This window comes from Oncorhynchus nerka, linkage group LG13, assembly GCF_034236695.1.
Source record: "Oncorhynchus nerka isolate Pitt River linkage group LG13, Oner_Uvic_2.0, whole genome shotgun sequence".
Lineage (NCBI taxonomy): Eukaryota > Metazoa > Chordata > Actinopteri > Salmoniformes > Salmonidae > Oncorhynchus > Oncorhynchus nerka.
In genome coordinates this window covers 21,636,274-21,661,823 of record NC_088408.1, presented here as the reverse complement: position 1 = coordinate 21,661,823, position 25,550 = coordinate 21,636,274, and the positions used below count along the sequence as shown (strand labels likewise).

Here is a 25,550-nt window from a genome sequence, read left to right as displayed (position 1 = left end):
AAAATGCTCACTGGAAGTTGCCTATCTAAAAAAAAACTGCAGGTGAATAGGGTCCCGCTATCGCTTTGAGGGTGCAGCTTTGCAGCTTCAACACAGTGGCTTGACTCTGCGCATTCCACCAGCATGCACCGTTTAGCAGAGAAAACGCCTTTGAAGAGACAGGCAGCTATCTATTCGGCGCTGTCTACTGACGGCGGGTGCTGAATTCGGATCGCGTTACAGCGGCCAAATGTTTGCATCGCTTTTTGTCGGCAGGTCCGCGGATGAAATGCTGGCTCAACGCGACCTAATTCAGACGGACACCCCGCCAGACCCAATGTGTCCTCCGGTCTGGACGTCACAGATGTCGTTGGCTACTGTCAACCTTTCCCCGCCACCGAGCCAGCTCCATTTCGCGGGTGGCTAGAGGTGCTGTGCTTGGAATGGTAATAGAGGGTGCCCCCAGCACTAGGGACCATTTGTGCATTTATCAAGACAGATGCAGTGCTTCCCAGCACAATCTTAAAACTGTAGTTTACTGCTTCATTAATTTAGTCAGAACTCAACTGCACATCTGACAATGCAGGATCCCTATAGTATGCAAATATATATTTTTTAAAAATGAATTACCATCTTATTTATCATCACAAATAATTATGAGCTCACCACATTTATGAGCAAGCACTAAGCCAATTAAGCTCAATGATTTGATGCAGTGAGACATACACACACACACAATCTAATTGGTTCATAATAAGAATAGATCTGCTGCAGCTCTGTAAACAAATAAAGCACACAAATAACAGCAACTGTAGCCTAGGCACCTGTGGTTAGGACCCTATATATAATATCCTTACAATGTGTATCATGTACTGGCAAATTGAAGAACAGCCTGGTACTATATGCTAATTTCAGCATCTTTCAACCTAACTATTTCTGCATTATACAAGGCAACATCCTTCTCATGCCAAACAAGGGTGTTTGGCAAGAAAATGACAGGTTGGCTATAACCGCCTTGGCACTCCCTGCTTTGCCTCTGGCACCTACTCCTCAGGCTAAAGCAGAGGGCTAGCCACAGGCTATTGCTGATGTGTTTATGTAATGGAGGTGCTTCAGTGATTTACAACCTTGCTTGAGACCTGAAGACTTGCGTTAGCTACCTGAGCTGTATAGGCTTTAGATCAGCGGGCTAACATGGTATTGTGGCATGAAGACGTGATGAAGATGCCTGGGAATGATACCTCTGAGGTCATCTTATCATCTTCTGCACTTCTTCACGTTGAAAATGCACTTAACACAGGTGTTCTCTGAGTGCGTTCTCTTAACAGGAAATATGACTCTTCCTCAGAACAAATACATTCCTGCCTCTTACCACAGCAATTCATAATACACAAAGTATCGTGTTTCATCTAATACAGCACTACACTGAGGATCTCTACTGCAGATCAATACAGCCTCATTCAGACACTGTATACAGGCACGGTTCAGATCAATAAAGACAGCTTGTGCCCAAGGTGTTGGAATGAAGGGATCTGTGGTAATTTCAAGAGCCTTTTGAGTTTTCCTGTCTAATACATTATTTTAGGATGGAGAAAACGACATCCTGTTGTTGTACCTTGCATTACCTAGTTAATCAATAAAGGACATTGTAATGAGGAAACTGTGTGCCAACTGTTCATGGACCATTTGAGTATTCATTTCATTCAATAAACCTTCATACTCTGTCGGTCCATGCATAAGTGGAACATAGCCTTAAGGGGCCTTTGGCTTAGAATATTTATCTGTTTTCATGCACACTATGTCAGGAGGTCTAGACCCTTTGGCACAACAGGTAGTGCACTAACTACAGGGTCATAGTTCTAAGCCCTTCACTTCACCAGATGTTACCCCACAATCACATTATTACAAATGAAATCATCTGAAAAACTAAATACACACCCCAGAACACCAATTTAATCACAAAATGCCTTACAAAACACTGTCTTGATATAGTGTCTCAACATCTGTAATTGAATGGAACATTATTGTCTCATCATTCACAACTAACGTCATCTTACAAACAACACACTGACAGACAGCTCATTCATTCATGTTTCTTTTATCAGACGGACAGATTCCATTCATTGTTTCCTGTCGAGGAACTGTGTGTAGGTGAAGGAATCGGCCCAGTCCCCTGTTCTGCTCTTCTTCTCCAGGAACAGGCCCATGCTGTCTCTGGGGGGGTCTGCGATGCTGCGGCTCCACAGTGGCTCTGATGTCCCCAGCAGCTCACGCACATGGGCAGAGATGGCCTACAGGGGGTATAACACAGGGAGGAGGAGCTGAGTCAAACCATAGGCTACTAAAATATATGTGTCACGTTCAGTAGGGTATGTTGTAGAATGTTCAGATGGAAATGTATTGCATTTTAGAATAGATATGCCCCTCTGAAATGTATACACTCTTAGAAAAAAAGGTGCTATCTAGAACCTAAAAAAGGTGCTATCTAGAACCTAAAAGGGTTCTTTGGCTGTCCCCATAGGAGAACCCGTTGAACAACCCTTTTTGGTTCCAGGTTCCACCCTTTCCACAGAGGGTTCTACCTGGAACCCAAAAGGGTTCTCCTGTGGGGACTGCCGAAGAACCCGTTTGGAATCTAAGAGTGTAGAGTGAGGAAGAAATGGCAGCTTTATTCATAGTATTTCTATCTGCAATAATCAGTTCGTTGCCCACTCCTAATTACAGGGGTGTTCAGGGCTGATTACCCTAACTCCCACAAGCATTAATAATAGGTTATAAATGAGAGCATCACCATGCACATTAGAAATATAAACCCTGGTCCAGTTTAGCTGCTATCACCTGGTGAGTTGGCCTATGAAATATGAATTATTATCTGTGCTGCATCTGATTTTCTGCATTTGGCTGTGTATGAAATAGCATGTTGTGCGGCCTATCATTAAAAATTAGCCTACAACTGAGATGGGAAGATTGTCCAATGCTTTCTTATTTGGGTTGGAACAGTCCTGCACACATTCATGTTGGCGCTCCCAGGAAGATTTAGTGCAGAGATTACTGGAGTCTAGCCTATTTCTACTTTCCATTCAGACTTTTTAATTCAAAAATAACTCTATCGAAATTAAAAGTACGTCAAATAAAAACGTAGAATTTGAAAGCTTTTTAGGACCATCTCCTTACCTTCATATCCTCAAAGTCTGTGATTCCTAATCTTGGCAGATAGCAGCAATTTACATAAATCAGCTTTTTACCTGTGATGAGGTTCTCAGTGAAACAGGCCTGGGGGGATAAAGACAGAGCTGTTGAATAAGTGTCTCTCTATCACCAAAGTAGCCCACGCCTGGACTGCTTCTGTCTAAGCCACATTATTATAAAGTTACTCTGTTGCTAGGCTAGCTAAAATAAAGCTGGAAAGTTACCTGGCATTGTGAATAAATTAGTAACTAAGTCACTTAATTGTTAACTTAATATGTTTACTCACTGTATAATGTGGATATCCTAAGGATATTATCCATTTTGCCACGTCCTGGCAACTCCAGTGAAGGAACGCCATCTTGCCTGTGTGTCTGTTACCATAGAAACTGCCACCTGTCGGGAAATATAATATGTTAGGTAAGCACTGAAATACTTTCAAATGCATTCTGATGTAACTTATTTATAGCAGTAAAACTCAGACCAAGGTCAATATAAAAAGTGTCTGTCACATTATAAATAGTGGAATCCGAAATAAGTCATACGTAATTTCAAGTGACTTATTGAATATGCTCTATTCTATTTATATTCTACGATATTCAATAATATTCTAATGTATTCTAACATGTTTGCTCTATTCTATTTATATTCTACGATATTCAATAATATTATAATGTATTCTACCATGTTTGAAAGAAGACACTTGTTCTCACGTCTTCGTTCGATAAGGAAAAAAATGGTGTAAATTAGAATGATGGACTCTACTTGGGATCAATGAAAGAGATGTAACAGAGTACTCATTTTCGTGTCAGCGAAGACTGGTCGCAATCATTAAAGACCAGCCAATGCGCTTCATACATTTGGGGGAGTTTATTCGTTTTGGCCTACTGATTGGTTCTTTCCCAAGCTATTGTCCCGCCCAGATCGGGTCCTATTCACGGGAATCATGCATGCCAATTTCACAGATTGTTAAAGCATCTGCTGCGCTCGTCAATGTGGCCCAACCTCGCTGTCTCAGTGAAAGAGCAGATCAACATTTCAGCGTTTGCTCTTTCTACGTCCTCAGCCAGTTTGACGCAATGATTGTGTGACTGCTTGTCGGCTAACCTTTTCTAGTGTCTAGAGGTGTCTGTATTTTGGGTCTGACCAGCTGGGGAGTGCGTACTTTTGGGCTAAAAGCAATCACAGTTGCTTCAACCATGGCAGGGATACTAGCAAGGTCGTTATGGAGCAAAAAGGTAAACCACATACCACGTGCAGCTTTTCTAAATGCATTGTTTGTTTGAAGCTTGAGTGGCTGACTTGCTATCTTGCTCGAATGGCACGTTAGCTAGCTCGCTAGTTAGTTGGTGCCACACTTTTCTACGTCGAAACATACACTTATAATTATTTCCCCCCTTGGCATTGCAACATATAGCTACTTCCTGTAGCATGCAATTGGACGAGTTAACGTTAGCTTTCGAGTTCAACTAGCTAGCTACAATGCCACATAGTTAGCTTAGCTAGTCGTCTTGCAGAAAGTTAGGCTTTTGGATCTTCGCCAATGGAAACTAAGCATTGAAAATTGATCCTTTATGTGTTCTATATCGTGGAGCTCTGCTCCTAGTGGTTTATCCATTTGCATAGGCAGAGAATAGCCTGAGAAATTATGTACACACCTGCAGCCAATAGGAGCACAGGTGACCCAATCAGCCTCCAGTTATCTTCAGCGACAGGACTGGACAGAAGACGCCTAGAGAGAAGACTCAGGGCAAACCTGCTGTCAATTCCCTAGTCTCCACGTTGTCCTTCATGAGCATGCCTCTTTTAAGAGCTCTGTGTCGCTGCTCCACTATGGCGGCTACGGACCCACACGACTTATGTGTTGTGTGTTTGGGTTTGCAGCACGCTAGCGGCGGCCACACAGATCCCCGGTATGCCCTAGCTGCACCCTCCTTTCTTTAAAGGAGAGAAAGAAAGGAGAGGAAACAGAGGTGGGCATTTTTCAAGGGAGATCTCCCTCTGGAAGATGCCATGACTGTGCTTCCCTCAGACTCTGAGGCATCATATGACGACGGTGTCTCCGGAGATGACGAGGACGTTGGGAAGTGTCTGGGTTTTTCTCCGGAAAAACCCAGTCTACTGACCAAAGCTGAAATTACACCCCCCCCCCCTCCCTAGGGAGAGCGAGGGGAATTTCACATCCTTGGGCGAGGGAAAGACGGGCTCTTAATTTCAGCAGCTGCCTCCTATGCAACGCCCTCTGCGCTCTGACTTTACAGGGCTTATTGAGCGAGCCGTCTGGAGATTACACTGCCCCCCTCCGTTCTGGAAGTGGATATGATGGTGGGCGGCCCCTACTCTAGACAAAGACACTACTCTAGACAAAGACACTGGCCATGCCCTCTTTCACTAAATATGTGTAGGGTGCATGGGAGTCGTCTTTAATGCCCAGAGTGCCGGCGAAGGCATCACCAAAGTGGCCGGGAAATGGCCTCAGGAGATCCCTAGGCTCGAGGATGCCCTAGCCGCGTACCTCGCCCCAGGTTCAAGCTCCTGGCCGTCGTACAGGAAACCCACACTACCTACGACTTAGGACCGACTCGCAGCACAGCTGGGAGAGAAGTCATTCATTCTAGGTGTACAGGCTATAGCAGCAGCTAATAATATTGCCCTCCTGGCAGCCTCTATCCTGTCTCACCACGGGTAGGACTGAGCTGTCGTGAAAGGAGATAGAGGAAGCGTTGAAGATTTCCGGTGGCTCTATGTGCGGGGAGGTCCATGGCCATTTCGGTGGTTGTGGAGCGACACCTCTGACTGTCTTTGACGGCTATGAAGGAGACTGACAAAGCCGCCCTAATGAACGTCGGAGCAGCAGTCAAAGATGCAACGTTGCGTTTCGGGAAGCTTGAGGAGGAGAGAAAGCAGCTGTCTAAACACCTGCCATTAGCAGGAGGGTCTCAAGCAACTTCAAAGGAACCCCCTCGCTCCACCGTCTCCAGTAGACATGGGTCTACCGTCAGAGAGCCCGTCGAGCGGCAGCACCTGGTGTAGTCAGACGAGACGATGACCGGACGAGTGGGAGAGGACAGGACTTCAGGTGACATCGGCCACTGTTCATCCCCCAACAGGCATTGAGGAGCCGATGTGTCCTTTGTTAATAAAGAATGTATTCCATCTGGCTTTGTTACAAGATAACCTATTTTCCATAACAAAATTGAGACTGCTCAGGTTCCTTCCGTCTCTCTCTCTTCCTCTCACCACTGTGTGTAGCACAGCCCACTACGAGTAAGTAGCTGAGCACACACAGGGGGACGTTGTGAGTGGGAATGACATGAGGGAAGCGAGACAGACGCTCTTAATAAGCCGTCATGCTATACCTCATAAAAACCCTACACACTCTTAGGAGTGAGGTGGCTAGGGGTTTAAAGAACAGTCTGCGTACACAGCCCCATGTTGGGCCGATGACGCAATCGCTGTTGGGAGACGGGACATTAACTCAGGTAAGCATCCCAGTTAGTGTAGCTCAGACCCGTCCTGCGTTCACAGAGGGCTGGAACCACAAGGTTACGAGTGTAACCAAAGGGTTGGAGCCCCCGTTTCTCACAGAACGCGTCTATTTCCTCCCCCTTTCGTGCGGGGCCCACCCTGGGCTGTCTCTCCACTTCAGTTGTCCAGGGACAGCGACGGCTTGGGCCATAGAGGAATACAGGTCCTTCCTACGGCTTCGTGCTCTCCCGCTCTCAGAGCATTACTCGGAGTGGCAGCGATGCTGCACCCTCTCCTCCTGGCTAAGTCGTTCGCTGGAGAAGGGTTATGCCATCTAATTCCACCCCCATTTTCGGGCGTGGTGGAGACTGTGATGAAGACGCCAGAGAAAGTAGCCGTTCTTGTGAAAGAGATTACGGCGAAGGGGGCGGTCACCGTAGTTTCCCAAGAGAAAAGGAACAGCTTGCTATATTCACCCCACTTCCTAGTGCCAAAGAAGATGGGGGGGGAATGAGGCCAATATTGGATTTACGCACTCTCAACGAGAGCGTAGCCAAACAGCCCTTTTGAATGCTTACGACAACGTCTGCTGCAATGTATCCACAACAAAGACTTTTGTATAAGCATAGACCTAAAGGATGGGCATACTTTCATGTGCTGGTGCATCCTCGTCACAGGAAGTTTCTGCGTTTCGCCTTCCAGGGGGTGGCGTACGATAATGCCGTTCGGGTACGCCCTGGCACCTCGCAACTTTTCCAAATGCGAGAGGCGGCATTGGAACCGTTGCTTCGTCAAGGGATAAGGCTACTAGCCTACCTAGACGACCTACTGGTTCTTGCCCCGTCAGCAGAGCTGGCGATTATACACACGACACAGACAGTGATTTGATTTTGATTCATCTCACATGTTTGGGGTTCGCTGTGAATGGGCCAAGGCATGCTCTTTTCCCAAGTCATCGGATTGTCTACCTGGGCTTATAGCTAGACACTGGCTATGAAGGCTCGAATGTCAGATCCTCGGCGGGCTGCCTTGTTGCTAGCCCTACGAAGGTTTTATCCGAATCAGTGCATTCCGTCATGACACTCATGGGTCTCATGTCGTCTGCCCACTCCGTGATTCATCTGGGACTTCTGCACATGCACAGAACACAGCGAGGGTTTGCCCAACTATGACTGGATCCAGTGAGGCACCGTCATCATTTTTTCTCTTCTGGTAGTTCTCCTCTCGCTCAGAGTGGACCTGAACTGTTGGAGAGACCCGTGCGTCCTGACGCAAGGGGTCCAATAGGCAGAGTGTCCTCCTACATTCCAGTGTTTTACAGATGCTTGTTTGGCTGGATGGGAGGGACATGTCAGGCTCTGGCGGTAGGTGTGTGACCTCCCTCGGAAGACCACATCAGCCTCCTGGAGTTGGAGACAGTTCTTCTGGTTCGGACCCACTTTGTGTCTACCCTACGGGGTCAAGACGTGCTGGTCTGGTCGGACAACCAAACCACAGTAGCCTACATATATCGGCAATGAGGAGTCAGGTCGCCTGCACTCCACTGGCTGGTGGAGGAATTGTGGCTGTGGGCTCACGAGCACCTTTGCTTGTTGACAGCAGCACACATTCCAGGCTATCAGAACGTCGGAGCAGACCACATGTCTCGAGGCGGTACCCGAGACGACGAGTGGCAGCTGCACCTCAACATTGTTCTCCAAATATGGGAATGGTTTGGGGTGGACCTGTTCTGAGGTGGACCTGTTTGCGTCACTTGTTAGCGCGCAGTGTCCTCTATGGTTTTCCCTATGAGCCCAGGACGAACCGCCACTAGGGATAGACGCTTTTGCGCACCAGTGGCCAGATGTTCTCCTGTATGCATTTCCACCGCTGTCCTGCGTTCTCCCACTGCTAGCCTGCGTGAGAACAGGAGGGTTGTCAATCATATTGATAGCCCCAGATCGCCCAGGGGCTCCGTGGTATGCGGAGATGACTTAAATGTTGATTGAGCCGTCATGGCCAATTCCACATCAAGAGGACGCGATGTCTCAGGTGGCAGGCATGATAGAGCAATTGCCTCTAATCGGCCAGCCACTGGGGGTTTGGCCCCTGAGAGGGACAGGTTAGAGCGCAGTGGATTATCTGATTCAGTAATCAGAACTATACAGGGCTCGCGTGCCAGTTTCACATCCAGAACGTATGCCAGCAGATGGAACGTGTTTTCACAATGGTGTGCCAAAGAGAATGTGGACCCCGTGTGCGGTCAGGTCGAGCGTGCTCTCATTCCTACAGTTCATGTTTGACAAGCAGTGCTCACCTGCCACCATTAAGGTATTCGCGGCAGCCGTCTTCAGCCACCCTCTAGTGAAACGGTTTCAATTGGAACGGGGCGGTTTAGGCCAGCGGCTAGAGTCATGCTACCCCAGTGGGATTTAACTTTGGTACTCGAGGCGCTCTGCGAAATGCCGTTCGAGCCATTGAATCAAATCCCCCTCAAGATGTTGTCTCTGAAGACGGCACTTTTGCTTGCCTTGACTACAGCCAAGCGTGTCAGGGATTTGTGTGCTCTTTTGATGAGACCGACTGCCTTGCCGTCAATGGCGACTTGAGCAGAGCGGTGTTATGTCCGAACCCGGCATTTATGTAGAAGGTTATTAAGAGCTCATATAGGTCACAGACCGTTGAACTATGGGCTTTCTCCCCCCGCCCCCGCCTCCCCATTCAAAGTGGAGAGGCTTCATTGCCTGTGCCCAGTGCATGCCTTGGCGTGCTACGTGCAGCGCACAGCAATGATTAGGTCATCGCCTCAGCTGTTTTTGTGTCACAGTGCTAGTACACTTGGTAGACCACTTTCAAAACCGCTGCGGTCTCATTGGCTTTGCGAAGGAATTGAGACGGCTTATGAGGCGGCAGGGCGGCCACTGCCTCATGGCGTCAGAGCCCACTCCACTCGTGGAGTAGCGGTGCCTGCAGCCCTTTTCAGAGGAACAGGGGTAGAGGATATTTGTGCAGCGGCGTCTTGATGAGCATGTCTCCTTTTATCCGATTCTACCTGGTAGACATGTCGTCTAACTCTCGCTCGTTCTATACTCAGCGTGGCTGATGCAGGACTATTGGACAGGGTTTCCATCAGGTCCGCTTTCTCCTATTAGAATGACTACATGTAACGGGTTTCCTCTTCCTCTTCTGAGAAGGAGTAGCAAGGATCGGACCAATACGCAGCGTGGTAAGTGTCCATGATACTTTAATAATAACTGAACACGACTCAATACAAAAATAACAAAGTGAATGGAAACGAAAACCGAAACTGTCTTGAATGGTGACACAAACAACAAAACAGGAAACAATCACCCACGAAACACAGGTGGGAAAAGGCTACCTAAGTATGATTCTCAATCAGAGACAACTAACGACATCTACCTCTGATTGAGAACCATACCAGGCCAAACACAAAGCACAACATAGAAAAACGAACATAGACAACCCACCCAACTCACGCCCTGACCATACTAAAACAAAGACATAACAAAAGAACTAAGGTCAGAACATGACAGTACCCCCCCCCCCCCCCCAAAGGTGCGGACTCCGGCCGCAAAACCTGAACCTATAGGGGAGGGTCTGGGTGGGTGTCTGTCCGTGGTGGCGGCTCTGGCGTGGGACGTGGACCCCACTCCATCCCTCGCCGCCGACCTCAGACTTGGAACCCTAGCAACGGGTCCCGAATGGACGGGAGATTCCGGCAGCACCGGACAGGCGGGAGACTCTGGCAGCTCCGACGTGAAGGGCAACTCCGACAGCACCGAAGTGACGGGCGATTCTGGCAGCTCCTGACTGACGGACGGCTCTGGCAGCTCCTGACTGACGGGCGGCTCTGGCAGCTCCTGACTGACGGGCGGCTCTGGCAGCTCAGGACAGACGGGCGACTCTGGCAGCTCAGGACAGACGGGCGACTCTGGCAGCTCAGGACAGACGGGCGACTCTGGCAGCTCAGGACAGACGGGAGACTCTGGCAGCTCAGGACAGGCGGGAGACTCTGGCAGCTCAGGACAGGCGGGAGACTCTGGCAGCTCAGGACAGGCGGGAGACTCTGGCAGCTCAGGACAGGCGGGAGACTCTGGCAGCTCAGGACAGGCGGGGGACTCTGGCAGCTCAGGACAGGCGGGAGACTCTGGCAGCTCAGGACAGGCGGGAGACTGGCAGCTCAGGACAGACGGGAGACTCTGGCAGCTCAGGACAGACGGGAGACTCTGGCAGCTCAGGACAGACGGGAGCACCTGGAGGAAGGAGACGGAGAGACAGCCTTGTGCGTGGGGCTGCCACCGGAGGCCTGGTGCGTGGAGGAGGCACCGGATAGACCGGACTGTGGAGGTGCACTGGAGGTCTCGAGCACCGAGCCTGCACAACCCTACCTGGCTGGATACTCCCCGTCACCAGGCCAGTGCGGCGAGGTGGAACAGACCGCAGTGGGCTGTGCTGGCGAACCGGGGACACCGTGCGTAGGGCTGGTGCCATGTACCCCGGCCCAAGGAGACGCACTGGAGACCAGATGCGCTGAGCTGGCTTCATGGCACCTGGCTCGATGCCCACTCTAGCCCGGCCGATACGAGGCTCTGCGATGTAACGCACTGGGCTATGCCTGCGCACCGGGGACACCGTGCGCCTCACGGCATAACACGGTGCCTGCCCGGTCCCCCTCTCTCCACAGTAAGCACGGGGAGTTGGCTCAGGTCTCCTACCTGACTTAGCCACACTCCCCGTGTGCCACCCCCAATACATTTTTGGGGCTGCCTCTCGTTCCAGCCGCGCTGCCGTGCTGCCTCCTCATACCACCGCCGCTCAGCTTTCGCTGCCTCCAGCTCTGCCTTGGGGCGGCGATATTCCCCAGCCTGTGCCCATGGTCCTTCTCCGTCCAGAATCTCCTCCCATGTCCATGAGTCCCGAGATTTCTGCTGCTGCCCGATACCACGCTGCTTGGTCCTTTGGTGGTGGGTGATTCTGTAACGGTTTTCCTCTTCTGAGGAGTAGCAAGAATAAGACCAATACGCAGCGTGGTAAGTGTTCATGATACTTTAATAATAACTGAACATGACCCAAAACAAAAATAACAAAGTGAATGGAAACGAAAACCGAAACAGTCCTGAATGGTGACACAAACAACAAAACAGGAAACAATCACCCACGAAACACAGGTGGGAAAAGGCTACCTAAGTATGATTCTCAATCAGAGACAACTAACGACACCTGCCTCTGATTGAGAACCATACCAGGCCAAAAACACAACATAGACAACCCACCCAACTCACGCCCTGACCATACTAAAACAAAGACATAACAAAAGAACTAAGGTCAGAACGTGACACTAAATGACATTACTCCTGGCTGGGATAGCACAGTAGAGTCATGTTTTTTTGTCCTGTCCACAAGTCTATGACTGTGTTTGGGTGGATGGATGACGGATATAGTTCCTGTAACTGGTGTTACAGCACTATTTGACCAATTTTTAATACCGACAAAGTTTTGAGTTCATCTATCTGCTTGTACAGATTTCTATGGCTCATATTCTGCTTTATCTGCCCACTAGTCATTGGCGGTGCCTCTGGACAGAGTAGGGCGGATTGGACCGAGGACGCAGTACATTGTGACACAGTCTGTTTTCACAGTGTGTTACAGTGTTGCGGGATTTGGTCACAGCCATTACTGGACCAGACCTTTTCACTAAGTTTGGGAAGTGTTCGGTTCGGCAGGGAATATATTTTGGAGTGTTGCGCTCCACCTTAAACCACTAGGAGTCGGGCAGAGCTCCACGATATAGAAGTAGTAACTCCAGTTCTATGAGTAAAGTGGAGTCCCATAGGACTTAAGGCCCTGCCGACCCCCAGTCTCGCTGAAGATCATTTTCGGGAGACTGATTGAGGGGAAGCGACCCCTTTTATAGGGACACCTATACTCCTATTGGCTGCAGATGTGTGCATCATTTTTTTCTCAGGCTATATTCTGCCTAGGCAGTGGGGTAAACCACTAGGCGCAGAGCTCCCCTATGGGGCTCCGCTCCACTCATACTGTAAAACTGGAGTTACAACTCCGATAACTATCGTTTTCTCTCGTTTACAGTCACCCTTTCAGATGGGTCGCATATGCTATTCATCATCTGTGGTGAGTTAACATCATGCAATCATAACTACATTTATGAGTGTTTGTAACTAGAGAAGACTTGTATTAGAATACATGCTCATACAATCTAGACATGAACAGATATGATGATTTGATATGGTGGATGACTGCATTGTCCCCCTGTGCTTTTGCAACCTTCCAGCCCACCACCAAGTTGTTCATTGACGGCAAGTTTGTTGAGTCAAACACCTCAGAATGGCTGGACATTCACAACCCTGTAAGTATTTCTGCAGTAACACACCCACATCACAACGGGAGTTCATGCAAACACTAAAAAGCAATTTATAAACCGGTCAGGAGCTGGAGATGAAGAACTCTTTAGGGTGTCATTTAATATGTATGATTTGGAAAGTGAAGAAATGGGAGCCTATTCTTCATAGCCAGTTCAATTGAACCTTGACATGTTTATGCACTCACATTCACTAACTCAGGCCCGGGGGGCCTGTCTGCATCTACTTCATGTAAACGTTTCATTGTCTTGCTCCAGGAAATATTCACACCCTCTTTACTTTTTCCACATTTTGTGTTACAAAGTAGAATTAAAATTGATTTCATTGTTGTCAATGATCTATGCAAAATACTCTCAAAAAGTAAGGGTAAAATTCAAACATTTGTTAAAAAAACAAATACAACACAAATAAATACAACACAAATTGATTAGATAAGTATTCAGCCCCTGAATCAATACGTTAAAATCACATTTGGCAGCAACTATAGCTGTGTCTTTCTGGGTAAGTCTCTAAAAGCTTTCCACACCTGGATTGTGCAGATTTTGCCCAATATTCTTACAAAAATTATTCAAGCTCTGGCAAATTGGTGGTTTATCATTGCTAGCAGATTTAAGACAACTGTAACTCGGCCACTCAGGAACATTCACTGTCTTCTTGGTCCACAACTCCAGTGTAGAATTGGCTTCGTGTTTTAGGACAGTGGTTCCCAAACTTTTTATAGTCCCATACCCCTTCAAACATTCAAGCTCCAGCTGCGTACCCCCTCTAGCACCAGGGTCAGCACACTCTCAAATGTTGTTTGAAGGCCCTGAATTTGAAGGTAGGCCTTGAAATACATCCACCTCCAATTGACTCAAATTATGTCAATTAGCCTATCAGAAGCTTCTAAAGCCATGACATAATTTTCTGGAATTTTCCAAGCTGTTTAAAGGCACAGTAAACTTGGTGTATGTTAACTTCTGACCCACTGGAATTGTGATACAGTGTAAGTGAAATAATCTGTCTGTAAACAATTGTTGGAAAAATTACTTGTCATGCACAAAGTAGATGTCCAAACTGACTTGCCAAAAATATAGTTTGTTTACAAGAAATGTGTAGAATGGTTAAAACGAGTTTTAATGACTCCAACCTAAGTGTATGTAAACTTCCGACTTCAACTGTACTTGAACTGTTAGTGGAATTCCTGCGAAAGGGTAATGGTTGAGGTGATTGGATGTTAATTATTTGACTAGGCTACCTGTATTTGACATTGTGTTGTTATTTTGCTGAACACTAGATGTTACATTTTATTTTTGGCAGTGAAACGAGGCTACTAAGGCGAGGGGGAAAAAAACTCACCCAAATGTATAGCCCCATTGGAAAATATAAATGGACTGTTTGAAAATGTACAAAAATAAATAAATACAAATATTTTTATTTCTTTCTTTTTTTAAGTATCACATTTGGCGTACCCCCGACGGCATTGCGCGTACCCCAATTTGGGAATACACGTTTTAGGGTATTTCCCTGCTGAAAGGTGAAATCATCTCTGTGTGGTGGAAAGCAGACTGAACCAGGTTTTTCTCTGGGATTTTGCCTGTGTTTAGCTCCATTCCGTTTCTCTTTTTTTTATCCTGAAAGTCCCCAGTCCTTAACGATTACGAGCATACACATAACATGAACACAGCCACCACTATGCTTGAAAATATGGAAAGTGGTACTCAGTAATGTTTGGGGCAAATCCAATACAGGACAAAAAGTGAATTGCTGGTAGATTTTTACATCTAGCTGCCACAGTGGCTGGTGAACCAAAAACTACATTTTATGTCCTGTCTGTCACTGTTTTAAAGTCACAATTGGCCTCATGGTGAAATCCTTGAGCGGTTTCTTTCCTCTTCGGCAACTGAGTTAGGAAAGACACCTGTATCTTTGTAGTGACTGGGTTTATTGATACGGCATCCAAAGTGCAATGAATAACTTCACCATGCTCAAAGGGATATTCAATGTTAGTTTATTTTACCAATAGGTGCCCTTCTTCACGAGGCATTAGAAAACCTTCCTGGCATTAGATAACCTCCCTGGTCTTTGTGCTTGAAATTCACTGCTTGACTGAGGGACCTTACTATGTATGTGTGGGATACAGAGAGGAGGTAGTCATAAATTGTTGCACTATTATTGCACATAGTGAGTCCATGCAACTTGATAAGCACATTTTTACTCCTGAACTTATTTAAGCTTGCCATAACAAAGGGGTTGAATACTTATTGACTCAAGACAATACAGCTTTTAATTTAAAGTTTGTCAAAATTTCCGACTACATTTTTGACCAAATTCACATGGAAATGTTAGTTATAAATCTGTCATTCTCTTTGACAGCAAGTCTAAGAAGCGGTAGATCTGTTCTATGTGCTCTATTTCTATGCTTCCCGTTAAGATTTGTTTTTGCGTCTTTTTACTTTCGGTTTTGTACACCAGTTTCAAACAACTGAAAACACAATATTTTTGGTTGTTGAAATATGTTTTCCATAAAAAGGCAAGTGGCTAAAAAGCCAAGGCAATAGCATGGTGGTAGAGCATGGCATTAAAGGCTAATTCTCCTGAGTCTAAACATTATATAGTCATTCTGAATTATGTATACATGCATCATTACAGATTTTGGTTGATTTATAAACCTGATAACTTTCAATTGAACAGTGAGACATGTGATACTTTGGGTACAGAGTGAAAATTCAGCAGTTTAGTCAGTTCAAGATTGGATTGTCAGTTGTCCTGAGGCATATAGATTGAAAACACTTGTATACATTTTACTTCAGACCGTTTTTAAGTTGTGGAGGTAATTAAGCAGGCAAATCATATGATTATAACCAAACATTTGAGGATGTGGTGGTTGCCGATCTTGTTCGTCATCAGGCTGGCCCTGACAAATAGAACATTTTGAAATGGTATCGGACTCCCTATTCCACATGTCATGACACTTATCCCTGTACACAGTTAATTTTTCTCTCAAGTTTCTTAAACGTTACACCCTTCTGGACAGGCCCTAGATGTTGTTGGTCTCTGTTCACAATGACCTGGTCATCTTTTGTCCCTCTTCTCCCCCTATTTCAGGCTACCAATGAGGTGGTGAGTCGTGTGCCCAAAGCCACCCACACGGAGATGCTGGCTGCAGTAGACTCCTGCTCCAGGGCCTATGCCTCCTGGTCCGACACTTCCATCCTCACCCGCCAGCAGATCTTCCTCCGATACCAGCAGCTCATCAAGGAAAACATTGTAAGGAAAGCCCCTGGTCTGAAATCAGGCCTGCATACATGTTTCTTAACAATAACCGGGTCCTAAAACATTCATGTTTATCAAAGCTGATTGGCAAATTTTATTTATTTTCTTCTATGTTTACAGAAAGAGCTGGCCAGGCTGATCACCCTGGAACAAGGCAAGACTCTAGCCGACGCGGAGGGAGACGTCTTCAGAGGACTGCGTGAGTAGACAGTCCCCTTCAGTAGGCATGGGAAACGGGAGAAAATGTTTATTTGAAACGGGGAGATGGCTACTACAAGAACTTGTCCAATAAATGCTTATTTTAGTCTTCTCTTGTCTGTATGGGAGTCTCTGTATGGGAGTCTCTGTATGAGAGTCTCTGTATGAGAGTCTCTCTATTGGGTGTCTCTGTATGGGAGTCTGTATGAGAGTCTCTGTATGAGAGTCTCTGTATGAGAGTCTCTGTATGGGAGTCTCTGTATGGGAGTCTCTGTATGGGAGTCTCTGTATGGGAGTCTCTGTATGGGAGTCTCTGTATGAGAGTCTCTGTATGAGAGTCTCTGTATGAGAGTCTCTGTATGGGAGTCTCTGTATGGGAGTCTCTGTATGGGAGTCTCTGTATGGGAGCCTCTCTATTAGAGTCTCTGTATCTCTGATGTCTTGGTCTCCTTTAGCAACACACATATTTGACCCTCTGCCAACCCTCTTTCAACCCTACTCTGATTTCTACCTCCACATGTACTGTTTGACCTTCAGCTCCCTGGCTTTTCTCACCGTGTCTCTGCTCCTCTCTGCCCCCTAGAGGTGGCAGAGCACGCCTGCAGCATCACCTCCCTGATGATGGGGGAGACCCTGCCCTCCATTACCAAAGACATGGATACCTACACCTACCGCCTGCCCATCGGGGTGTGTGCCGGCATCGCCCCCTTCAACTTCCCTGCCATGATTCCACTGTGGATGTTCCCCATGGGCATGGTGTGTGGCAACACCTACCTGATGAAGCCCTCCGAGCGCGTCCCAGGGTGCACCATGCTGCTGGCCAAGCTGCTGCAGGATGCAGGGTTGCCCGACGGGACCCTGAACATCATCCATGGACAGCACGCTGGTGAGACGGGGTTGTGTGTGTGCTTAGTCTTTTATAAAACATGTGTCCTGTTTCCCAGGATGCAATGAAGCAGGCTATGCTGATCATGTGTTAGTGCTGCATCTACAAGACCATTCAGACTATTGATATACCTCAAGCAGGCCTCCCGGGTGGCGCAGTGGTTAAGGGCGCTGTACTGCATTATGTTAAACGCTTTGCATAATGTGTGTAGGTGCTTTAGGGGAAAGAGTCCATATAAGAAAGGTTGTTTGTTTCGTTTCCAAGGTGATTACACCGTGCCATCTTGTGCCCTTACAGTGCTGATGATGGGATGATGTTGATGAGTAAAATTAGATGACCTTTGACCTCTTTCCGTAGCCGTGAATTTCATTTGTGACCACCCAGCCATCAAGGCCATCAGCTTTGTGGGCTCCAACCAGGCAGGAGAGTACATCTACGAGAGAGGATCCAAGAACGGCAAGAGAGTGCAGTCCAACATGGTAAACATGGTTAAATCATTGAAGAATCCCTTACGCATTTAGGAAACATGTCTGCCTTAAAAGTGCAAAATGCAGAAATCGCTCCGCCATTTCCCGGTTGCAAAAAATATAATAATTCACCTAATTTGGGTTTGTGACAAAACAAGTTTGTAGACAATCATTGTACCATATAAACCGCTGTGAAATATATTTTCAATAACCAAAAATATTGTATTTTTAATGGTTTGTAGTGTTCAAAACCGAAAGACGCAATAACGAAAATTCAGAATGCAAAACATAGAGAGCGCACGTAGAAGATTTACCACTAAACCTGCTTTCAATTAGAATGACAGATCTATAACTCGTTTTCTATGTGAATTTGGTCGGGTCGCCCAAAAAGTTACATAGCAGCTTTTAAATAGTTTACTGTGGCCTTAACCATACTGCAAGATGAATAGTTCTATCAAGACTGAGCCAATAGATGGCTGTCGATCCTTGAGTTTCTTTCTTGAGATAGTTATTGCTTAGGTCTACTGTATGTCTTTGCACGTTCCTAAAATGTATTGCAGTAAATGTAACAACCCATGTGTTCTGGCTTGTAGGGAGCTAAGAACCACGGTGTGGTGATGCCTGACGCCAACAAGGAGAACACTCTGAACCAGCTGGTGGGCGCGGCCTTCGGCGCAGCAGGACAGCGTTGTATGGCTCTCTCAACTGCCATTCTGGTAGGCGAAGCTCGTGATTGGCTCCCAGAACTGGTGGAGCGCTCCAAAGCCCTGCGCGTCAATGCAGGTACCTCACCCTTTAACCTAAAAGACTCACTAACCCCTGTGTGAATTTAAGACTTGCTAGTGTTTTTTCCCCATTTAAAACAGTACATCCTATAGCACCACTAGCTCCAGTCCACATACCGTATCATGCAACATTGCTCAGAATTGGAATGTCCATCCTCTGAATTCTAATTCCTTGTTTTCTTCCTTTGTGTGGGTGTATCTAGGTGACCAGCCAGGTGCTGACGTGGGTCCACTGATTTCCCCTGAGGCCAGGGCCCGTGTTGAGATGTTGATCCAGAGTGGCGTGGACGAGGGAGCTACGCTGCTGCTGGATGGACGCAATGTCCACGTCAAAGGATACGAGAATGGAAACTTCGTAGGACCCACTATCATCGGCAACGTTACGGTAAGGGGGGGCGTGGTCTATGAATTTTGGTCAGCTGAGTGATTGACTGTTAGTAGCTGAGCTAAAGCCAAGGTTTCCTCATCTACAAGTATTCCGGCTACATTATTACATTACATCATGTAACTTTTGGTGAACCACCGCACCTCTATACTTAAGCAATAGGGGTGTGATATATGGCCAATATAGAATGGCTAAGTGCTGTTCTCAGCCATGGCACAACGTGGAGTGCCTGGATACAGCCCTTAGCCATGGTATATTAGCTATATACCACAAACCCCCGAGGTGCCTTATTGCTATTATGAACTGGTTACCAAAGTAATTAGAACAGGAAAAATGTATGTTTTGTCATACACGGTCTGATATGCCACAGCTTTCAGCCAATCAGCATTGGAAGGCTAAAACCACCCAGTTTATATTTGGGTTTACATCACTGGAGTATCTCACAACAACGCTGAACCTTGGTACAGTGGGAATTCCACTTTCACACAAAGCAGATAAACGTTGAAACATGCCTGTGGTAGCTCTGTAACTCACTGTTACAGTAGATGAGAATATTTAACCCTTGTCCTGCAGTACAATCTAACCAAAGCCCCTCTGGTGGGCAGAGGTTGGAACCAAATGATTTATTTTACAACTTCTGTTCCGAGCAGAATCCCGATTTTATTCTGTTCCGACCAGCATAATAAAGTTCTGAACCGGTTCGAACCCCAGAAAAGTAATAGTTAATTTACGTGTATATATATATATTTTTTACCTGGTGAAATCAAGATCATTTTTACATTTAGCACATTAATTTACTCCACCAATTAGCACGGATAGAGCAGCTTACTATGGAACCGGTAAGCTCGTTGTTTGGTGGACAGAGAGAGCGAGAGGGGTGGACATGGAGGGGGAATGCTTAAAGCGCTGAGCATCATGTCATGAATTGGAATGTGTTTAGGCTATTACTAGCATCAGGACTTCACTGAAATATATTTATATTACACTAGACATTAGGAATATTTTTGGAACAATAAATAACATTATTAACCGGTTCTCAATATTTGAAAATAAGGGTTCTGTTCTGGAATACTAGAGATCCATTTCCTTTCCTCAATGTTTTTCTTGTTTATGGTTCGGTTCCCTGAAATGGTTCCAACCCCTGCTTGTAGGTTAATGTCTGGCTGGAGTTAAGAGGCCTGACTTGACCAGCGACTGACTTGACCAGCGATGTCTGCCTGCTATATGGAGATCTTGGCTGATGAACCATTAGTCACATTGATGGTTATGTAATCTTGTCCATATGGAGAGAAGATAACACAGTGCCTTTGTCAACCCAACTTTCCACTCTTTCTCACGTTCACTGTCCTTCAGGTTTTCGGGTGTGACTCTTCTGTGTATCCCCTTCCACAAGTCATACCACTTCACGTATTATATTGGATCTGATTTGCCTTCAACTCATTTGGAAGGCCAGCAATAATAACAATAATAATACATGATAGTCCACCCAATCTCTATTCTTGACATAATATCCTGTAGAACACTGACAGGGAGCTTAATCTCATGCTTTTCCACTCCTCCCCCCACCCCAGCCAGCGATGAAGTGCTACACGGAGGAGATTTTTGGGCCTGTACTGGTGGTTCTGGAGGCAGACACTCTGGACGATGCCATCTCCCTGGTCAACAACAACCAGTATGGCAACGGAACCGCCATCTTCACTACCAACGGCGCTACCGCCCGCAAGTACACACATGAGGTGGATGTCGGACAGGTGAGCCATAGTTCAACGTTCAGAGAATTCCGGTAGGTGCTTAGGAAAGTAAGACTTGTGTGATTTGATGTCAAGCATTACAAGTCGTTTCCCATTGATCATTGGATGACATCATTTCCTGATAGATTGGTGATTCATAGCTTGTGGTTACTCAGTGGGGGTTTCATCTGCTTTTAATGGGATTTAAGACTGAGGGACAACCATCTATTGTTCACAGAACTATTTTGCAACAATGCACAAGGCCTTTTCATGGATCCCTCAAGCTGTAATTTCTCTGTTGACATTTATCTCCTTGATTCATAATGTGATCTGTATGTCTGTCAGATTGGAGTGAACGTGCCCATCCCCGTCCCCCTGCCCATGTTCTCCTTTACCGGCTCCAGGGGTTCCTTCAGGGGGGACACTAACTTCTACGGCAAACAGGTTAGCCCAACACCGGCAATGACCAGCACAAGCCCACAATTGTTTCTCACCCACCGATTTTTATCATGCGATCATATTGATCCTACGTTTTTGTTTCAGACAACTATATATGAGGTGGAAGATTTCTGTGGTTGACTGTCGCTTTTGTGTTGTCGCTACAGGGCATTCAGTTCTACACTCAGATCAAGACGGTGACATCACAGTGGAAGGCTGAGGATGCCACGACTAAGGCTGCAGCAGTTACCATGCCAACCATGCGCTAAACGGAATGTAAATGTTGTGTTCTCTCCCTGGCACAACATTCTACTGACTGACATTCACAAGGGGTTAGCACCCAAGGGGTATGGATAACTGATACGACTTTATTGCAGTCCTGGAATATGTTTTATACAGAGTGTACTACGTGAGCAAAGTTTTTATATTCTGGAGTTTGACCCTGTTAATGAAAGTAATGTTTCTTATATGGTGGTGGCAGATTAGATCTGAAATGTACTGTTACTATAGCCTCAAACCCTTCTGCTGCTCCTGGGAGTTCCATGAGAACGATGGACTTGGTGGAATGCAAAGGGTGAGAGAAGGCCTCTGTTGCCCATAGGCAAAGATCTAGGATCAGTACTCCCCTCGCATCCTAACTATAACCATTAGGAGGGGAACAGCGGTACACTGACTGTAGATAAGCATCTAGAAGTGGCTTCACCCCAGTCCCACAGCCATCATGGTCCTTAGTGTCCCCAACCTGTGGAACAGAGACATTGTCAAAGTGTTAGTATTTGTGTGAGTGCATTCTAAAAATCCAATTTGTAACATTAGTGAGCGGTGTTCCTGTTTTACATGGAATAAAGATATCCATTGAATACTGTGGCTAAGTATACTACTTCCTATGCCTCATCACTGAGCTCTATATAACTAGACATTGTATTTCTCAAGCATGAATATAGAACAAGAATATGTCAACGTTCAGGATGAATCAACCCGCTATTTGAACGGAATGTACGCTTTAATTCATCAATATATTTAGTGCGTAAAGCGTCTCCAAACACACTTTCATAACACTAGAATTTGCCTAAATAATCTACAAAATCAGAGTATTTTTCAATCTACAAGTTGGTGCTTAAACTGACTAATATGGATACATTTAGATGGCTTTCCTTTGAGGCCTACAGTGCATTCGGAAAAGTATTCAGATCCCTTGACTTTTTCCACATTTTGTTACAGCCTTATTCTAAAATGGATGAAGTAGTTTTCCCCCCTATAATTATAAAACAAAAACAGGTTTTTACATTTTGGCAAATTTGATTTAAATGATTCTTAAATGCTTGTTTTCAGACCCTTTACTCAGTACTTTGTAGAAGCACCTTTGGCAGTGATTACAGCCTTGAGTCTTCTTGGGTATGACTTTACAAGCTTGGCACACCTGTATTTGGGGAGTTTCTCCCATTCTCTGCAGATCCTCTCAATTTTTTTATTTATTTTTATTTCACCTTTATTTAACCAGGTAGGCCAGTTGAGAAAAAGTTCTCATTTACAACTGCGTCCTGGCCAAGATAAAGCAAAGCAGTGCGACCAAAAACAAACAGAGTTACACATAGAATAAACAAACGTACAGTTAATAAGACAACAGAAAATCTGTATACAATGTGTGCAAATTAAGTAAGGAGGTAAGGCAAAAAATAGGCCATATTGGCGAAGTAATTAAAATGTACCAATTAACACTGGAGTGATAGATGTGCAGATGAGGATGTGCAAGTAGAAATACTGGTGTGCAAAAGAGCAGAAAAAAACATATGGGGATGAGGTAGGTAGTTGGTTGTATGTGCTATTTACAGATGGGCTATGTATAGCTGCAGCTAAATAAATGTCTTGAAAAATGGAAGGCAGTCTGGAGAAGGCAAGATCAGGTGGAACCATTCTAGCCACAATGGTTTCCACTAGTAATCACAGCCACCATGTCAAAATTGGCTATATTGTAAACATTTATGGGGAAAAAAGTGCTTTTTGGTTTGAATTTAACTTGAGGCATAATGTTACCAGTGTGGTTAGGGTTAAGTTTAAAATCATATTTTAAGAAAAAAATTGAACTTGGCGGGATTTATGACTCTGTGGTTGTGGTGACCAGACACAACTCCAATATAGAAGTTTTTTTTTCTCAACGTTGTCCGGATGTCACGTGTCCTAGTTGTATCAGTACACTTGTAACAACCTAATCACTACGAAACTTCGAATCGACCAAATAAGCCACACGTAGCAAATAATTCTTTACATTTTGCTAAACAAATTCGACACACATTGCCCTCTATACAAAAACTCCTTGCTTGGTGAGCAAAAAAATAAATTAAAGACTCCACCAGCTGATGAAGCCAGATTTTGGGCCCAGTTATCCCTCACTTCACCTCTTCCTCTGAATTTATTCAGTGCCCGCAAGGTAGCCACACATGTAGAGCACATTTACATGCCTGCGTAAGGTAGGTCTGATTGGGCGTCTTCGAACGGATCACTTTAGTCATGTCAATGACCATCGTTGGTCACCGCCTTTCAAAGTGTGGTGCATGATGGGAATAAAATTGTCAGACTTGTCCCTACATGGAGTTGATGTTCTTTCTCACTAAGAACTACAAATAATTATAACATTTTTGGTGGGGGCTTGGGCTTGCCTGTTATTTTGGCATCAACACGTGTCACATATCAGTTTGCAAACAATGTAAAAAATAATATATATCATTGAGTTAATAAAGCCGCATACAAACATGGTCTCTTTTTTGTTTTCGTTAGTAAGGCAGCTCCAAAATGCAGGTGTTTCAGCCTAGCTCAGTGCTTTCTGTGATGGTGGGGCAAGCCAGCAGAAAATATGGAGCGTTGCGCAGTGATTGGCTCAGTGTTCTGTCACTCATGGGGACTTAACGTCACTGCCAAGTGTAAGAGCAGACCTTGAAAATTCTTGCCCTTTGGCTGCTGCCATATAAGTGCCCATCCAAGAAGGCTCAAGGTCATTGGCCACAGATAAAATGACGTCAAATCTGAAAATATCTGAAAAAACCTACACTCGATCCCTCCGATGTCAACAACTACAGACCAGTATCCCTTCTTTCTTTTCTCTCCAAAACTCTTGAACGTGCCGTCCTTGGCCAGCTCTCCCGCTATCTCTCTCAGAATGACCTTCTTGATCCAAATCAGTCAGGTTTCAAGACTAGTCATTCAACTGAGACTGCTCTTCTCTGTATCACGGAGGCCCTCCGCACTGCTAAAGCTAACTCTCTCTCCTCTGCTCTCATCCTTCTAGACCTATCGGCTGCCTTCGATACTGTGAACCATCAGATCCTCCTCTCCACCCTCTCCGAGTTGGGCATCTCCGGCGCGGCCCACGCTTGGATTGCGTCCTACCTGACAGGTCGCTCCTACCAGGTGGCGTGGCGAGAATCTGTCTCCTCACCACGCGCTCTCACCACTGGCGTCCCCCAGGGCTCTGTTCTAGGCCCTCTCCTATTCTCGCTATACACCAAGTCACTTGGCTCTGTCATAACCTCACATGGTCTCTCCTATCATTGCTATGCAGACGACACACAATTAATCTTCTCCTTTCCCCCTTCTGATGACCAGGTGGCGAATCGCATCTCTGCATGTCTGGCAGACATATCAGTGTGGATGACGGATCACCACCTCAAGCTGAACCTCGGCAAGACGGAGCTGCTCTTCCTCCCGGGGAAGGACTGCCCGTTCCATGATCTCGCCATCACGGTTGACAACTCCATTGTGTCCTCCTCCCAGAGCGCTAAGAACCTTGGCGTGATCCTGGACAACACCCTGTCGTTCTCAACTAACATCAAGGCGGTGGCCCGTTCTTGTAGGTTCATGCTCTACAACATCCGCAGAGTATGACCCTGCCTCACACAGGAAGCAGCGCAGGTCCTAATCCAGGCACTTGTTATCTCCCGTCTGGATTACTGCAACTCGCTGTTGGCTGGGCTCCCTGCCTGTGCCATTAAACCCCTACAACTCATCCAGAACGCCGCAGCCCGTCTGGTGTTCAACCTTCCCAAGTTCTCTCACGTCACCCCGCTCCTCCGCTCTCTCCACTGGCTTCCAGTTGAAGCTCGCATCCGCTACAAGACCATGGTGCTTGCCTACGGAGCTGTGAGGGGAACGGCACCTCAGTACCTCCAGGCTCTGATCAGGCCCTACACCCAAACAAGGGCACTGCGTTCATCCACCTCTGGCCTGCTCGCCTCCCTACCACTGAGGAAGTACAGTTCCCGCGCAGCCCAGTCAAAACTGTTCGCTGCTCTGGCCCCCCAATGGTGGAACAAACTCCCTCACGACGCCAGGACAGCGGAGTCAATCACCACCTTCCGGAGACACCTGAAACCCCACCTCTTTCAGGAATACCTAGGAT

At 46.3% G+C, this 25,550-nt stretch overlaps 2 protein-coding genes across 4 annotated transcripts; one reads left to right on the top strand and one right to left on the bottom strand.

Moving 5' to 3' along the window:
• Window positions 1-1,910: 1,910 nt before the first annotated feature.
• Window positions 1,911-5,061, bottom strand: LOC115139209 (sterile alpha motif domain-containing protein 15-like). Of its 2 annotated transcripts, none has more exons than XM_029676353.2 (4): window positions 4,824-5,061; window positions 3,455-3,561; window positions 3,154-3,252; window positions 1,911-2,270 (listed from the first exon to the last, which is right to left on the bottom strand). In XM_029676353.2, exons 2-4 carry the CDS (start codon window positions 3,524-3,526, stop codon window positions 2,100-2,102), a joined length of 342 nt encoding a protein of 113 aa, XP_029532213.1. In that variant the 5' UTR covers window positions 3,527-3,561; window positions 4,824-5,061; the 3' UTR covers window positions 1,911-2,099. The 2 variants fall into 2 exon arrangements, with proteins under 2 accessions (XP_029532213.1, XP_029532212.1); XM_029676352.2 differs by lacking the exon at window positions 4,824-5,061 and adding an exon at window positions 3,850-3,945.
• Window positions 4,142-22,017, top strand: LOC115139206 (methylmalonate-semialdehyde/malonate-semialdehyde dehydrogenase [acylating], mitochondrial-like). 2 transcript variants are annotated; one of them, XM_029676350.2, is made up of 12 exons: window positions 4,142-4,403; window positions 12,724-12,765; window positions 12,926-13,000; window positions 16,101-16,262; window positions 16,389-16,467; window positions 17,050-17,352; window positions 17,710-17,831; window positions 18,413-18,602; window positions 18,808-18,989; window positions 20,561-20,740; window positions 21,065-21,163; window positions 21,325-22,017. In XM_029676350.2, the coding sequence occupies exons 1-12, from the start codon at window positions 4,365-4,367 to the stop codon at window positions 21,424-21,426; spliced, it is 1,575 nt and encodes a 524-aa protein (XP_029532210.2). In that variant the 5' UTR covers window positions 4,142-4,364; the 3' UTR covers window positions 21,427-22,017. The 2 variants fall into 2 exon arrangements, with proteins under 2 accessions (XP_029532210.2, XP_029532211.1); XM_029676351.2 differs by lacking the exon at window positions 12,724-12,765.
• The last annotated feature ends 3,533 nt before the right edge of the window (window positions 22,018-25,550 follow it).

What these genes read in the sequence shown, in the direction of transcription:
- LOC115139209 (XM_029676353.2), bottom strand. Translation starts at nt 3,526, where the DNA reads ATGGCGTTCCTTCACTGGAGTTGCCAGGACGTGGCAAAATGGATAATA. An exon ending in TAGGATATCCACATTATACA is followed by an intron (nt 3,253 to 3,454) that starts GTGAGTAAACAT and finishes TTATCCCCCCAG; the next exon opens with GCCTGTTTCACTGAGAACCT. An exon ending in CAGACTTTGAGGATATGAAG is followed by an intron (nt 2,271 to 3,153) that starts GTAAGGAGATGG and finishes TACCCCCTGTAG; the next exon opens with GCCATCTCTGCCCATGTGCG.
- LOC115139206 (XM_029676350.2), top strand. Translation starts at nt 4,365, where the DNA reads ATGGCAGGGATACTAGCAAGGTCGTTATGGAGCAAAAAG. An exon ending in GGCTGGACATTCACAACCCT is followed by an intron (nt 13,001 to 16,100) that starts GTAAGTATTTCT and finishes CCCCTATTTCAG; the next exon opens with GCTACCAATGAGGTGGTGAG. An exon ending in CTAACTTCTACGGCAAACAG is followed by an intron (nt 21,164 to 21,324) that starts GTTAGCCCAACA and finishes TTGTCGCTACAG; the next exon opens with GGCATTCAGTTCTACACTCA.